The 16640-nt window shown below is 42.2% G+C and overlaps 1 protein-coding gene across 1 annotated transcript; it reads right to left on the reverse strand.

Moving 5' to 3' along the window:
* Positions 1-18: 18 nt before the first annotated feature.
* Positions 19-5588, reverse strand: LOC129815720 (1,25-dihydroxyvitamin D(3) 24-hydroxylase, mitochondrial). The gene is made up of 7 exons (XM_055869783.1): positions 5156-5588; positions 4793-4983; positions 4603-4696; positions 4409-4502; positions 4027-4118; positions 2781-2892; positions 19-533 (listed from the first exon to the last, which is right to left on the reverse strand). Exons 1-7 carry the CDS (start codon positions 5414-5416, stop codon positions 337-339), a joined length of 1041 nt encoding a protein of 346 aa, XP_055725758.1. The 5' UTR covers positions 5417-5588; the 3' UTR covers positions 19-336.
* Positions 5589-16640: the final 11052 nt, after the last annotated feature.

Below are 16640 nucleotides of genomic sequence, written 5' to 3' on the forward strand. Positions count from 1 at the left end.
GGAATACCTCTTAAAATGTGGAATGCAAAAAGGTCAAAGTAAGGAATGAAGTAAGGAGTAAAGTCAACAAAAATAAAGGATTAAGTATCATGTTTTCCCTGCTTATTGTTTGGAAAATAGAATAGTGAAATAGGCACTGGTGCAAGTGAATGATACATCTGGCCTTATCCTTGTTTGAAGGACCGAGATTCAAAACCGGGTCTCAAGACTGTTAGCCCGCTAAAGCTAATGCCTAGGCATAAAGCAAGTCGTCAGGTCTCAAGCCACGTTAGTCATCCCAGTTAACCTAAAAAACTGGAGGCCCTATCACACTTCAATGTTGTGATGCTTAAATGATTAGCAAGGATTATCATGATTATCTCTGTTACATTTGATCCTTACCGTCTCCACTCCTCCAATCTGGAGCTCTGTGATGGCGGCGTACAGCTCCTTCTTGGACAGGTGACTGTGGCGGTAGATGTCACACAGAAAGTCGTCACTGGGCCCCGTTGCCTCTGTGTGGCGCTTTATCTTCTTGTCTATGTAGACTTTGGCTAGAGACAACCGGAAGAGACAAACAGGAACTAATAAACTGATGGATATATACAGTATAAGGTAACAATTACTTCACATATGTTTTATTTTTAAAGCCATTCTAATGGTCAACTTCATTCACCAAAACATTGATTCCATTTGAGAAAAGCTGCAACCAGTCATAAACAATGATAATTGTAAACATCTAAAAACATGAAGTCTATAGTAAACATGCCATAAAATGACCTCACTCACTTCCACTCCCTATCGCTTCTTTCAAAAGCCCTCAAAACAGCTTTCACCTCCTGAACTTGGCCACAAGTGCAACATAAAATTGTTTAAGCATATGTTGCAGAACAGTGATTCAAATATTTTTTTCTGAATATCGATCTTAAGGGGTTGGCCATCAGTGACAGAGTTGACAAGCCACTGAACGAGTTGACAGCAGGTACTCAAAACAGACATATTTTTGCCTCTAAAAATACAAGTTCAATACAAACATTTGTAAAATATGGAAAATTATTAATTTGAAAATCCCCAAATTGAGTTGAGTTGACGTTAGACAACATTTATAGAACAGAGTAGATGTTTTACGGAGTTGATAACAAAAAAAAAAACTTAATTCAAGTGGTATACAAAATAGCAATTTAGTTCTTCCTCAATTGCTTTATAACTCTAAAAACTAATTACATTTAACATATTTGAACTAAAATTCATATTCTATCAGGCGGATAGAGTTGGCAGTTTATTGTTGTGACCATGGCAATTTCGATATTGTTTGTTTAAATCTATCAAAAGTAGAGAACTTTCCAGACCATGAGTGGTCTTGTTACACTACATGTAATGAAGACATGAAGAAGGGGTCCTTATGGTATAGCTGTCCCTGCTCATTCCTGATTCATTTAGGATTTTGACCAAATCTGACAGAGTTCACCAAATCTCTGGACACATTTTTTTAGGAATTACAGTTTTGATAGAAATATTCTTTAAAGTCACAGAGGGCTATTGCAAGAAACTACAATAGATAACTTTTAAGTTAATAACCATTATTGGCATTTATTTAAAATACTTTTTGGAAGAGTTTGAAATTGGAATCCTTTGCTCCGGACAAGGGCATTTCAAGGCATAGAGCCAAAATGGAAATTAATAATATTGAAAGTATTTAGAAAATTCCCAAACAAATATTTTCACTTATAAAATTCCTGTAAATGCACATTTTATGCTCAAATAATGCAACTAAATCATTTTTTTTACTATAAAAAGAAAGTTTCCCTGCCGAACAAGGATTGTCCCGACTTTCAGGAATCCCTGAGCTAATTTCCTTCCCATTTTGCCATGAGACTAAGAGAAAATGTTGCAGTTTTAAAGCAAATTTACTGTAATTAAAAACGTTATATAATTCATGGCTATCTGGGGGGCCCAACTTCCGGGGGGGGGAGGGGCAAAGCTCATTGGCCCCCTGCCTCGGGTGTTGTGCTACGCCAGTGAGTATGTCTGTATGGGTGTGTGTGTGTGTGTGTGTGTGTGTGTGTGTGTGTGTGTGTGTGTGTGTGTGTGTGTGTGTGTGTGTGTGTGTGTGTGTGTGTGTGTGTGTGTGTGTCTGTGAGAGGGGGGACAGGCGCCTGCAAGCCACTGCCGAGCAAGCAACACAACAAACGATCAGTAGCAAAGCCCTGAGCCAACATTCCACTCCTCCCTCCTCCCCACCAGCCCTCCATCCCGCCATCCCTCCCACTATTACAAATATTTGGGAGACTTCTCCCTCTTAGGTCATCTGGTTTACTACCACTCTGGCTGTGTCATGTAAGAAGTGGAGAGCCAACTGCATTGATCACAGAGGCACCCGGTTCATATCTCTCTCTGCTATCACCTGACTGGAAATGTGCTCAAAACAGTTTGTGGGTCATACGTCATCTGGAGAGAGAGCTGAAAAACACGCGTTGTGGTGCAGGGATTGGGGGGTTGCCTAGGGAGGAGTTTAAAGTGAATGTGGCGGGCTGAGAGGTTTCAACAGGGGGAGAGAGGACAGGGAGAGGAAGTTCCAGAGGGGACATGGAGGGGAGGTTTCAGGGGGGACAGAGGGGATGTGGAGGGGAGATTTCAGGGGGGACAGAGGGGACATGGAGGGGAGGTTTCAGGGGGGACAGAGGGGACATGGAGGGGAGGTTTCAGGGGGGACATGGAGGGGAGGTTATTTCAGAGGGATGGGGAGGGGAGTGGCAAGCGAGAGTCGGGGGCAATGAAAAGGTGTTAGAGGTTGTTTGTACCTGTGCTGAATATACGGTCCCATGCCATAGTGTGGGCCTGCCAGGTTTTGGTGTTCAGTTTTTTGTGGAGCTCCACTGGCGTGACCATCATCATCCCAAATGTGCTCATCATCTACGTAGATAGATAGATATATAGAGAGAGCGAGAGAGAGAGAGACTTTAAATGTACAATCAAATAAAGACATACAGTAAGAATGTATTGTTGCAAGTAACTATTCATTTCCAAGGTCTTCCTACAGTATTTCAATGACAATTTATAGCACATGGCCATGGTTACTATAACAAAAAATGGTATGACCTTTTTTACGATGTTTTTGTCTTCTGCATGTGGTATTATTGATTTGCTCCAGTAATTTACAGCCAGCCCCCACACGAGAGATAGTCTATTGCTACATCAGTAACTGTCGCTGTGGTGATTATAACCCACTCATTCAAGTGAACTCAATGACCTGCGCTCTTTCTATAGGCTCAGAGAGCGAGCGCGCAATCTAGCTGTGTCACAAAAAGCCAGTGTTAAGGAAGCTACTCTAAAAATATAGTTTACCAAGATACACATTACTTCACACTGGAATAAGTTAAGCTACACTAAAGCTTCCCTTTATAAAAAAATAGTTTAATTAACTAAAGTCACTTTGAACAAGTAGTTCACTGCCCTCGAACTGCTTAGTGAAAATTATAACATGAAGTGTCATAGACGACAAATTGTAAAAACAGTTCAGTAGAGTCAGATTGTTAAGATAATTAAATTTAGTAATTTTTCCTATTAATGACAAAAAGTGAGAATTAGGCACACAAAAAGTGTTTCAAGTGAGAATTAGGCAGGTCTGAAATTATTGACTACTTCACATATGTTTTATTATATTTTTGCAACAACAGTAGCGTGTAGTTCCAGTAGCTAGCTACACCACTACATGGTAAAACAGTAATGTGTAGTTCCAGTAGTTATCTACACCGCTACATGGTAAAACAGTAATGTGTAGTTCCAGTAGTTATCTACACCGCTACATGGTAAAAACAGTAGTTAACATTGAAAACACAAGCTAAATTATAATTTAGTTCAACTACCACCAAACTACTGCAAAATCCAGTTAAATTATTAGTTGAACTGCGTGTAGTTCACTACTTCCCAACACTCCAGAAAGATCACTAAGGTTATCAAGTCGGGGGTCTTCAGCTGCGCCCACAATACAGTCTACCGTTCACTATGCAGATAGTAATTCGATGTGTAAAATCAATAAGCACTTACTGTTTTTATGGACATGATAAAGGCCATAGCCTCCTCGTTGACTTTGTCATGCAGAAGTCCGAATCTTTTGTCATAGAGCACTAAGCAAATGGCTGTAAGCATAACGAGGATCAACAATTACATCATAAACATTTGAAAACATGAATTGATTAACAACATAAATTGATTTATGAATTAATTAACTCTTCCTGAGTAACAATTGTATTCAATTGTGTATTCATTCTAATAAGAGGTTTACTAAATTGTGTTTTTTAAAACAATAAAATTAGAATTAGAATAATGTAATGTATTTAATACATCTGAATTACATATAAGCAACAATTGATATCTAGCTACAAATATGTTATTTATTTATAGCCAAATCATTCAATAGAGTACGTACTCTCCATTGACCATTTATTCAATTCGAAGTACAAGTCCTCAAATCGTCCATTGTCAGTCACTTGTCCAATTCTACTAACGAAATCCGCCAACACCTACATTTTGGAGAGAGAAATTACAGTAAATACCAGACATTCTTTGATCAAATTCACGTTGAACTGTACTGTTTTAACGTAGAGAAATGATTTTACAAACCTGATTTATTTTTCCATCAAGTTTCGCGACTTCGGTGGGTTTCATCAATTTCTGCTGAAATGCGCTTCTTACCCTCTGCCAGTCTTTCCCTTCCCTAAAAATCATGCGCAAAAATATGAGCTATTTTATCTGTATACTTCTGCTAAGCAAATAGCTTGATATCATATTAATATTGAAAAGTGCTACTTACAGAATAAGAAGTCCATACGCCTCGTCTCTGAAGTCTCGGTATGCTTTCCAGGGTTTAATCTCCAGACGCTGCGGGTAAACGCTCTCCTTTCTGTAGAGCGTTTCCAGCAAACAAGGTGCGCCAATATGGACCGATTCAAAGGAGCCGAGTTTCATCCGGAAAATCTTGCCGAATTTCTTATGGTAATCAATCTAAAAGAAAGAAATATCATTCACAATACATTTAATTCACCCAAAACAGATTTGATTATTTTATTAAACTGAATTAACATGTGTATATTTTCTCTCGAAAACGACATTTTATTTTCAATGCTTAATCTTATTATTCCTATAGCCTAATTATAATAATTGTTTTATCATTTACCAATGCGTCATGTTGTCTTTGCAGCCCTCCTTTGCGGAGTAGTTCTATCAAACTGCCAAATAAGGGCCAATTGGTGGGTCCAGGTATCGAATAAAGGCTCTGAGTTTGCGAGGGAAGACTTTGTCGACAAGGCGCAACGACCGCAGCATCCTTCGGGTCCAGGACGCACGCTGAAGATGTTGGCTTGAAGTGCTGCAACCCAACAGTGTTCTTTTTTAACAATTCGACTATCTGTGGTACCTTTTGGATTTGTGCCCTCATTCTCAACCAGCGATAGGCTAATAGCGGATATGTTCTGGGGCACTTGGCGCTCAACACGAATTATTGTATTTGCGTAAGTTGTTGGAAACTTGGAACTGCTCAGGCTTCTCGTTTCTTGGAACTGTCACACCTTCCACAATATATATATACTCTGAGAGTGTTTATTCCGGACGAACCCGTAACCAATCAGGGATCAGTCCTGCATGGTGTAGCCGTTGAGCCCACACCATTCATTTATGGATCAATGTTGTGACGATCGCATGACTCCAGATAGACGGAGGAAGTGCCCTTGCCCCCGCTTTATAAATAAACATATCGGCCTAAACTGAAGGTGAACGGAAGGTGAAGCGGTTCGCTTGAACCATAGTGGAGTCCACCACGGGAGGCTGCGGAGGGGAGAACGGCTCATAATAATGGCCGGAAGGGAGCAAATGGAAGGCCATCAAACACCTGGAAACCATGTATTTGATGTATTTGACAACAGTCCACACATCCTACTCCAGTCATTAACACAAGCCCGTTCTCCCCAATTAAGCTGCCACCAATCTCCTGCTGACTGTCCACAATTGGGAAAACCAAAGGCAGTACTACTACTGTACTACAGTTCTGTCATTTGCGCAAATATTTACTTAATACCCTCAGCTCATACTATTTGGCAATGATGTGCAATTCCTACTATCTGGCAAGGATGCACAATCTGTTTTTCCACAAGTGATAAAAAATACAGACAAAATATAGACAAAAGTATGTCCACACCCCTTCAAATTAGTGGATTTGGCCATTTCAGCCACACCCGTTGCTGACATGTGTATACAATCGAGCACACCGCCATGCAATCTCCATAGACAAACATTGGCAGTAGAATCCGTCATAGGATGCCACCTTTCCAACAAGTCAGTTTGTCAAATGTCTGCCCTGCTAGAGCTGCCTCGGTCAACTGTAAGTGCTGTTATTGTGAAGTGGAAACTTCTAGGAGCAACAACTGCTCAGCTGTGAAGTGGTAGGCCACACAAGCTCACAGAATGGGACTGCCGAATTCTGAAAGACGTGCGTAAAAATGTCCTCGGTTGCAACACTCACTACCGAGTTCCAAACTGCCTCTGGAAGCAACGTCACTGTTAGTTAGGAGTGTCATGAAATGGGTTTCCATGGCCGAGCAGCTGCACACAAGCCTAAGATCTCCATGTGCAATGCCAAGCGTCAGCTGGAGTGGTGTAAAGCTCGCCGCCATTGGACTCTGGAGCAGTGGAAACGCGTTCTCTGGAGTGATGAATCACACTTCACCATCTGGCAGTCCAATTGAGTTTGGCTCCAATGCATAGTGCCAACTGTAATGTTTGGTGGAGGAGGAATAATGGTCTGGGGCTGTTTTTCATAGTTCTGGCTAGGCCTCTTAGTTCCAGTGAGGGGAAATGTTAACGCTACAGCATACAATGACATTCTAGACGATTCTGTGCTTCCAACTTTGTGGCAACAGTTTGGGGAAGGCCCTTTCCTGTTTCAGCATGACAATGGTTTGTCGAGATTGGTGTGAAAGAACTTGACTGGAATGTAGATTGTGAGCCAGAACTAATTGCCCAACATCAGTGTTCAACCTATTAATTATCTTGTGGCTGAATGGAAACAAGTCCTGCTGCAATGTTCCAACATCTAGTGGAAAGCCTTTCCAAAAGAATGGAGGCTGTTATTGCAGCAAAAGTGGGACGAACTCCATATGAATGCCCATGATTTTAGAATGAGATGTTCGACGAGCAGCTGTCCATATATTTTTGATCATGTAGTATACATCTTATAGGTGTCTCTAGTGGTCAATTTCATTGGTTAGAATATGTTTTTGATAGTTTGTGGTAATGGAGAATTCCCACTTCCATCAGTAGAATTAGAACAAATATAACTACTTATAATTATTATATTTCTATGGTTTTAAGCCCAGTAGCCTATACCAGAAAGGTATGGAAGGCTCTGTCATAATGGCATATCAATCAACCTTTTGACATGACTGCAATAAAAACTTAGTTGAGGGATGAGTTTCCCTCCTTGTGGTTAGCTTCATACCCAACACGTCAGCAGTCACATTAGGAAGGCATGTCAGCGATGGCATGTTTTTGGATAACCTGCGATGAAGCCCGTGCATAATGTTGTTGCCCTGTAAAAGGGCTTCCTCACAGAGATGCCATCGTAATAACATTGAACCCTGAGCAATGTTTGTTGGAGGGGTTATGAGGGTCCTCAACCCACTATCCTACAGAAATCGCCAGGAGGAGCCTCCGTAAACTCTTATAATTAATGATGACTTGAGGAACCCTGGAGTTCCTCATGGAACCATTGCTATTCAATGGTTCATATTTGCACCTTTGGTTAGTTGAGGAACTTTTTAATGGTTCAATGTATTAATGGTTCCTGGAGGAACCCTGGAGTGGAATCGTGTCCTTGTAGGGGTGTGGCGTTAAGATATATATTTTTGGGGCCACCCATTAGTGTAAACTTCATTCCTGTTCATCTGTTCTGTTCTGTATTGTCATCACATGTCAAGTTTCATGTTTTAATGCCACATGCACAAGTACAGTGAAATGCCTTTCTTGCAAACTCAAAAACCAACAATGCAATAATCAATAACAATGTATTACTAGAAAAAACCAACACGAGAAATAAGAATAAGAAATATGAAATACACAAAGTAAATAAGTATGCTATATACAGGAAATATTTTAAAAAGTCAGTTCCAGTACCATATTAACAATGTGCAGGGATATTGGAGCGATGGAGGTAGATATGTATAGGGGTAAGATGACTAGGCAACAGGATATAAGATTAACAGAGTGCTGTAGTGTGTGCGTGAGTGTGTGTGTGTGTTGGAGTGAGTGTGTGTGAATGTGTAGGGCCCTGTGAGTGTGTAGGGCCCTGTGAATGTGTAGGGTCCTGTGAATGTGTAGGGCCTGTGAATGTGTAGGGCCCTGTGAGTGTGTAGGGCCCTGTGAATGTGTAGGGTCCTGTGAATGTGTAGGGCCCTGTGAATGTGTAGGGCCCTGTGAATGTGTAGGGCCTTGTGAATGTGTAGGGCCCTGTGAATGTGTAGGGCCCTGCGAATGTGTAGGGCCCTGTGAATGTGTAGGGTCCTGTGAATGTGTAGGGCCCTGTGAATGTGTAGGGCCTTGTGAATGTGTAGGGCCTTGTGAGTGTGTAGGGTCCTATGAGTGTGTAGGGCCCTGTGAATGTGTAGGGCCCTGTGAATGTGTAGGGCCTTGTGAATGTGTAGGGCCTTGTGAATGTGTAGGGCCTTGTGAGTGTGTAGGGTCCTGTGAATATGTAGGGTCCTGTGAGTGTGTATGGCCCTGTGAGTGTGTAGGGCCTTGTGAATGTGTAGGGCCCTGTGAGTGTGTATGGCCCTGTGAATGTGTAGGGCCTTGTGAGTGTGTAGGGCCTTGTGAATGTGTAGGGCCTTGTGAATGTGTAGGGCCCTGTGAATGTGTAGGGCCCTGTGAGTGTGTAGGGCCCTGTGAATGTGTAGGGCCCTGTGAATGTGTAGGGTCCTGTGAGTGTGTAGGGTCCTGTGAATGTGTAGGGCCCTGTGAGTGTATAGGGCCCTGTGAATCTGTAGGGTCCTGTGAATGTGTAGGGTCCTGTGAATGTGTAGGGTCCTGTGAATGTGTAGGGTCCTGTGAGTGTGTAGGGTCCTGTGAGTGTGTAGGGTCCTGTGAGTGTATAGGGCCCTGTGAATCTGTAGGGTCCTGTGAATGTGTAGGGTCCTGTGAATGTGGAGGGTCCTGTTTGTGTGTAGGGCCCTGTGAGTGTATAGGGCCCTGTGAATCTGTAGGCTCCTGTGAATGTGTAGGGTCCTGTGAGTGTGTAGGGTCCTGTGAGTGTGTAGGGTCCTGTGAGTGTGTAGGGTCCTGTGAGTGTATAGGGCCCTGTGAGTGTGTAGGGTCCTGTGAGTGTATAGGGCCCTGTGAGTGCGTAGGGCCCTGTGAATGTGTAGGGTCCTGTGAGTGTGTAGGGTCCTGTGAGTGTGTAGGGTCCTGTGAGTGTGCATAGCGACAGTGCAAAAAAATGTGATAAAAGGTCAATAATGATACAAGTTTAACTTAGATAGTCATTGTAGCTATTGTGTTATGTATTCATCAGTCGTATTGCTTGGGGATAGAAGCTGTTCAAGAGCCTGTTGGTGTCAGACTTGCTGCAGCAGTTCTTCTTGCCGTGCGGCAGCAGAGAGAATAGTCTATGGCTTGGGTGGTTGGAGTCTTTTACCATTTTCCGGGCCTTCTTTTCACACCGTCTGATATAGAGGTCCTGGATGGCAGGGAGCTCGGCCCCAGTGATGTACTGTCCACACCACATCTGTAGCGCCATGCGATTGAGGGCGGTGCTATCGCCATACTAAGCAGTGATGCAGCCAGTCAATATGCTCTCAATGGTGCAGCTGTAGAACCTCTTAAAGATTTGAGGGCCCATGCCAAACTTTTTCAAACTCCTGAGGGCAAAGAGGCCTTCTTCACGACTGTGTGTGCGTGTTTGGACCATTTGAAGTCTTTAGTGATTTGGACACAGAGGAACTTGAAGCTGTCTACCTGCTCCACAGCCGCCCCGTCGATGTGGATTAGGGCGTGCTTACTCCTTCGTTTCCTGTAGTACACGATCAGCTCCTTGGTCTTGCTGACGTTGAGGGAGAAGTTGTTGCTCCGGCACCACACTGCCAGGTCACTGACCTCCTCCCTGTAGGCTGACTCATCGTCGCCGGTGATCGGGACTCCCCCCGCCGTGTCGTCAGTGAACTTGATGATGGCGTTGGAGTCGTGCTCTGCCACGCAGTCATGGGTGAACAGGGAATACAGGAGGGGACTATGCACACATCCCTGTGGCCCCTGTTAAGGGTCCGCGTGGCAGAGGTGATGTTGCCTACCCTCACCACCTGGGGTCATCCCGTCAGGAAGTCCAGGATGAAGTTGCAGAGGGAGGTGTTTAGACCGAGAGTTCTAAGCTTGGTGATGAGTTTGGAGGGGACAATGGTGTTGAACGCTGAGTTGTAGTCAATGAACAGAATACTAACACAGGTATTCCTCTTATCTAGGTGGGTGAGGGCAGTGTGGAGAGCAATTGAGATTGTATCGTCTAGGATCTGTTGGAGCGGTATGCAAATTGGAGTGGGACTCTTGGGTGTCTGGGATGATGGAGTTAATATGTGACTTGACCACCCTCTCAAAGCACTTCATGATCACAGAAGGTTGAACACTGAACGTTCTGTAGCTTCAATGAGGCTAACAGAGGTGCATGAGTTCCTCAAGAGCTTATGCAAATCCCAGAGTTGGAATAGTTAGCACTTCACTTCATACTATGTATAATCAGCAATGTTAAAAGTATTAATATTATGATATTATATTATATGTAATATGTAATATGTATATCATATAATATGTAATATGTAATATGCATAAATATTCAAGGAAATAGACATGTGCAGTGTACAAAATGAACATGATAAATAGGAATGACAGGAATGACATACAGTGCATTCGGTAAGTATTCAGACCACTTGACGTTACAGCCGTATTCTAAAATGGATTAAATATTTTTTTCCCCTCATCAATCTACACACAATACCCCATAATGACAAAGCAATAACCGGTTTTTCGATTTCTTTGCAATCATAATTTTTTAAAATCCCAGTAATGTCACATTTATATAAGTATTCAGACCCTTTACTCAGTACTTTGTTGACGCACCTTTGGCAGCAATTACAGCCTTGAGTCTTCTTAGGTATGACGCTACAAGCTTGGCACACCTGTATTTGGGGAGTTTCTCCCAAATATCTTTCTCCCAAATACCTCTCTACCTTCAATGCTTCAGAAGTTTTTTGGTACTCTTCCCCAGATCTGTGCCTCAACACAATCCTGTCTCGGAGCTCTATGGACAATTCCCCTCGACTTCATGGCTTGGTTTTTGCTCTGACATGTACTGTTAACTGTGGGACCTTATATAGACAGGTGTGTGCCTTTCCAAATCATGTCCAATCAAATGGATTTACCACAGGTGGACTCCAATCAAGTTGTAGAAACATTTCTCTTTGTCATTATGGGGTATAGTGTGTAGATTGATGAGGGAAACATTTAATTTAATAGATTTTAGAATACGACTGTAACGTAACAAAATGTGGAAAAAGTCAAGGGGTCTGAATACTTTCCGAATGCACTGTACGCTAATGAGGGGCCAAAAATAACTATCTGAAAGCCACACCTTCATTCTGATAGGCTGCCACCTCTACAATATATTTTAAAAAGGTTCAAAATCAAACCTCTCCCATCACAAAAAGATTCTGGTTTGAACCTTTACACAGGGGTTCTACTAAGCTAATATAGGGAATTGTCTTAAGATCGTCATACCATGGATCATTTTGTTATTCGATTTGGAATTGTTATTTGGCTCATCTCGCTCTAGTGACTCCTTGTCACGAGAGCTGTCGTCAGTTAGACGGTGTTTCCTCTGACACATTGGTGCGGCTGGCGTCTGGGTTAAGCGGTCAGGTGTTAAGAAGCATGGTTTGGTGGGTCATGTTTCGCAGGACGCATGACTTGACCTTCGCCTCTCCCGAGCCCGTTGTGGAGTTGCAGCGATGAGACAAGGTCATAGTTGGATCGCAATTGATTATCACAAAATTGGGGAGAAAAAGGGGGTAAAAATACAAAAGAAATATGTAGTAAAAATAAAGATTATGGTTTTGAAGTGTCTGTCTTATATCTAGGATATATAAGAAAACTCAGGAATGTTTTTTGTTTTTTGGACACTAATTTAACCCCTATTTTAGTTGGCACAAAAGTACCTCCATACTCCATACATTTTCTAAACCTGGTTATTTCCAGACAAGTCTGGGTCGTAGAGCAAAACAAAGAAAGTCATCGTGTTTGTGAGAGTCTCATCTTTCCATAGACTGTAATAGCCAAACTGTTCAGACGCTACAGACGTTTTCTGTGAGAAGACCGATTTTTGGGATGTCTCCTGGTCTGACAAACATCGCTGTAGCTCTGCCACTTTCCACCGCCGGTGTGGAAGGCCGACATGGGCAGATTCTGTGGATTGAGACTCAGCCCATGCAAAAATACATATCTCTAGCTTAAATTGACGGAGTTTGATGGGATTGTTTCTTAGATTGACGGGTGAGTTAATAACCTCATAAGGATAATAACAACAACAATGTCTATGGAAGCTCTGAATCTGTATAGAAACAATGGAGGTGAAAGATTGTCTTATAATGATATGTACAAAAAACGTAAACATTAATCAAAAGTAATTTCATAAAACCTTAAAACGTGCAGTACAATTAGGTTTCAGTGCGTCTAGCAATAACGTCTCCATTTCTGACATAAAATCGATTTTTCTTGTGTGAAAAAACGTCCAGCATCAAAAGCGTGTCTACCATAATCTACCATTCGATGAAATATCCTGCACAAGAGATAACTCCTTGTTTTCTTACGGCACATCAGAAGCCGACAGATAAGAGATTTGCTCAAGATGAACTGGGGGGGAGAGGGCAGCGGGTGTACTCCCTACACTTAGAGAGAAGAGTCATCAACATACAGAGCACAGGAACCCGATGACCCAAGCTTGCGCTCCCCCTAAATTGATAGGTCAGTGAGTTCGGAGAGTGTACCCAGAGACCACACAAACATACCTTTGCATTTTAGGGTGTATTTAGAGAGGAGAGAGCATGAGTCATTCTGTGAGAGCAAAAACGTATTCCAGTCACATAGCTGTTCACATACTAGCACTGCCTTTAGAATCCCATTCACGCACATGTACCCACACACATTGACAAGCATGTATGCTTGTATGTACACACGCACGTACACACACACACACACACACACACACACACACACACACACACACACACACACACACACACACACACACACACACACACACACACACACACACACACACACACACACACACACACACACACACACACAGAGGGTGAAATAAAAGCAAGGTTAAATAACTCCAAATAGTGATAATTGCCCCTCCTTTTACATTGCTCATATCACAGATACCCAACACAGAGCTGCATGTGGTCCCCTGCGATTATGAAGGTTCGTTCAATAAAAGTTCATATTTCCTGTATTACCTTGTCATTTAGCAAGTCAAGACAAATATTTTAGTGAGGTGAAGTCCTCTGCAATCAAATGGATGTTTCCCAAAAAATTCTTGATCCCTCAGCTCAATTCTTGATCCCTCAGCTCAATTCAAGTCATCCTCCTTTCAAAAGCTTTGAACAAAACCCAATGCTCTGGTTGACCTGACATTTGGATTATTGGCCTATTGCTGAACGTAGGCTGTCTATTATTAGACGATGTATGGCTGATGGGTGGAATTTAAAGTTAAAGGAGATCTCTGTGAACCCATTGACCATAATAGTTAACTGTGCAGAGCAGTATGTAGGTGTGGATTGCCTGCACTAGCATGGGATCTACTCTGAACTCTTACTCATAACCTACTCTTTAAAGGGACAATCTGCAGTTGCTACATCCATTTTGGGACTTCTGATGTGTACCCATTGATTCTTAAAGAATATAACTTCTAAATGACTCATGAGCTTAGTTTAACTGGTGTACCCCATCAGAACCCAAAATATAAGCTTGTTTTACTCTGATGTTCGTAAACAACGTCAATGTAAATCAACACTGTATAGCCTCAGAACATGATTGAAATTATAATTTTGATATCATGGGTGGTCAGTCTTTGCATCCATAGCTCTGTCTATGAATTTGAGAGTGGCTACATTTCTCCAGGCCCATCCCATAGCTCTCACTACTCTTTATTATTGTTTCAACTGCAGATTGCACTTTTAAAGGGCTTGAATGTGATGTATGAAAAGGTCTTTGTAAATTACTTTGAATTATTACTCTCCCTTGCATGCAGTCTTGGGTCTTGGGATACACTCTATAGCGGAGACTGGGGTGAGATGGAACGGTGGCTACTGACTCAGGACTATCCCAAAGATGTTGTAATACATGAGGTATATCTCTAATCAAAAGTCATTCTTCGATTCCAGAGATCCAGAAACTGCAAATTACAAATATTTGTGAAAATTGGGAAATGTTTCTGTTAAATGGCTATTGGTGGAAAAGAAATTGGTGGAATGAAAATTCCATTTTGTTGAACAGACGTATGGAACATACTACAATGCTATAGTAAAAGGCTTACTATAAATGATACTTTATTATAGGTGGTATTATTCACACTAGTGTACACATCTTGTTTAGGTATTTTTTTCTTGTGGAGATAAAAAAACTGAAGTCAATAGCAAAACAAAAGCTTAAACGTAGACATCTCATAGAAACAAGACATCTCTATAAACATCTCATGGGCAATATTTACATCTCCCTATACTGTCCATTCCAATCCAAATCAATTGTTTGGGGTTGAACAGGAGGTGAAAATAGTATACTATGCTGTGAATGAAATACAATACTTTTTGTAACTACTGTGCATGGGAAAGATTTATGATGGGGTCGTTTTTCTACATTTCTACAGGGGACCAGACTTGGGTTCAAATACTATTAGAAATCATTTCAAATACTTTAGCTGTGCTTGGTTGAGACATGCCTGTTCCAATGGAACTGATAGAAAACTCCCTATTTGTCCCTGAAGTCCTTATTTGACCAATTTTACCAGCATCCAGGGTTGAATCCTTCAATAATTCTAAGACGAGTTTGCTCCCAGGTTTGATTCCAGTTGCCTATTGACTTCACTTTTGTATTTGCACAGTAGGCCAATATGTTTTGGCATCTTGAGTGATTTATCTTGCCAAAGGTAGCATGCAAATGATAGGCTCATCCAAAACAAACCCGAAGACCTGAAGACAAGCACATCACTGCTCTACGCCACGTTGCTGCCCTACATTACCTGTGTAAACAGGTCAACATATAATCAGGTATAAACAGCAGTCACCAGGTTTGGGATCAATTCCATTTCAATTCAGTCAATTCGGGAAGTAGGCTAAACTGAAAAGTCAAATTCCAATAGACTTGGAAAGTGAAGACGTTACAAAACGTCACAAAAATTGGAGACACAACTACGTTTTTTGAAAATTGTCCCATTTGCTAGCGGTAGTGATGCGGTAGTAATGCACTGTATATAAGTGATTTGCTTCACCCCACAGTTAGTCAAGATGCTTAGCTAGCCAACAAATGTTGTTTACAGTTAATTAGCAACTGGTTCTACACTCTTTTGCTCCAGTAGCTACCGTGGCACTGCTCTGTCAATAGCGTGTCTGTCTTTAGTTATGTTTACAGTTAATTAGCAACTGGTTCTACACTCTTTTGCTCCAGTAGCTACCGTAGCACTGCTCTGTCAATAGCATGTCTCCAAAAATGGCGAGGTGTCTGTCTTTAGTTGTGTTTACAAGAGTCATCAAGACTCTTTTCAAGTGTATTCTAAATTACCCTCATTGACAAAATGTTGAATTTCAATTCAGAACGGTTCAATACACATGTTGCATAAGATGTCATTATTTTTTTACCCCCTTTTTCTTGGTATCTAATTGTTAGTAGTTACTGTCTTGTCTCATCGCTACAACTCCCGTACGGGCTCAGGAGAGACAAAGGTCAAGAGCCATGCGTCCTCCGAAACACAACCCAACCAACTGCTTCTTAACACAGCACGCATCCAACCCAGAAGCCAGCCACACCAATGTGTCGGGGGAAACACTATACACCTAGCGACCTGGTCAGCGTGCACTGCACCCAGCCCGCCACAGGAGTCACTAGTACACGATGAGACAAGGATATCCCTACCGGCCAAATCCTGCCTTGTGCATCGCCCCATGGACCTCGCGGTCGCGACAGAGCCTGGGCTCGAGTCTCTGGTGGCACAGCTAGCACTGCGATGCAGTGCCTTAGACCACTGCGCCACCCGGGAGGCCCATAAGATGTAATTTTGACAATGGGGTTTGAATACTTGTAAATTTATTGCTTAGACATTTAGCAATAGATCGCTCTTATCCAGAGTGACTTACAGGAGTAATTAGGGTTATAATAAGTGCCTTGCTCATTATTTGTGCTATCCGGGATCCTTGGGACATCCCTACCCCATTGCAGTTGAAAATGGTTAAGGTAAGGGTTAGGGATGTCCAAAGGGCACCAGATAGCACTGACTCAAGTGCACATCGACAGATTTTTCACCTAGTCGGTTCGGGGATTCAACCAAGCGACCTTTCGGGTTACCGGCCCAA

The sequence above is a fragment of the Salvelinus fontinalis genome, chromosome 18, assembly GCF_029448725.1.
Source record: "Salvelinus fontinalis isolate EN_2023a chromosome 18, ASM2944872v1, whole genome shotgun sequence".
In the NCBI taxonomy this organism is placed as follows: domain Eukaryota; kingdom Metazoa; phylum Chordata; class Actinopteri; order Salmoniformes; family Salmonidae; genus Salvelinus; species Salvelinus fontinalis.

Bases quoted from the DNA above. Each gene is read 5' to 3' on its own strand.
- LOC129815720 (XM_055869783.1), bottom strand. From the start codon at position 5,416: ATGAGGGCACAAATCCAAAAGGTACCACAGATAGTCGAATTGTTAAAA. The intron at 4,697-4,792 runs GTAAGTAGCACT...CATGATTTTTAG, and splicing joins GCGTATGGACTTCTTATTCT to GGAAGGGAAAGACTGGCAGA. The intron at 4,503-4,602 runs GTTTGTAAAATC...TCCAAAATGTAG, and splicing joins TTGATGGAAAAATAAATCAG to GTGTTGGCGGATTTCGTTAG.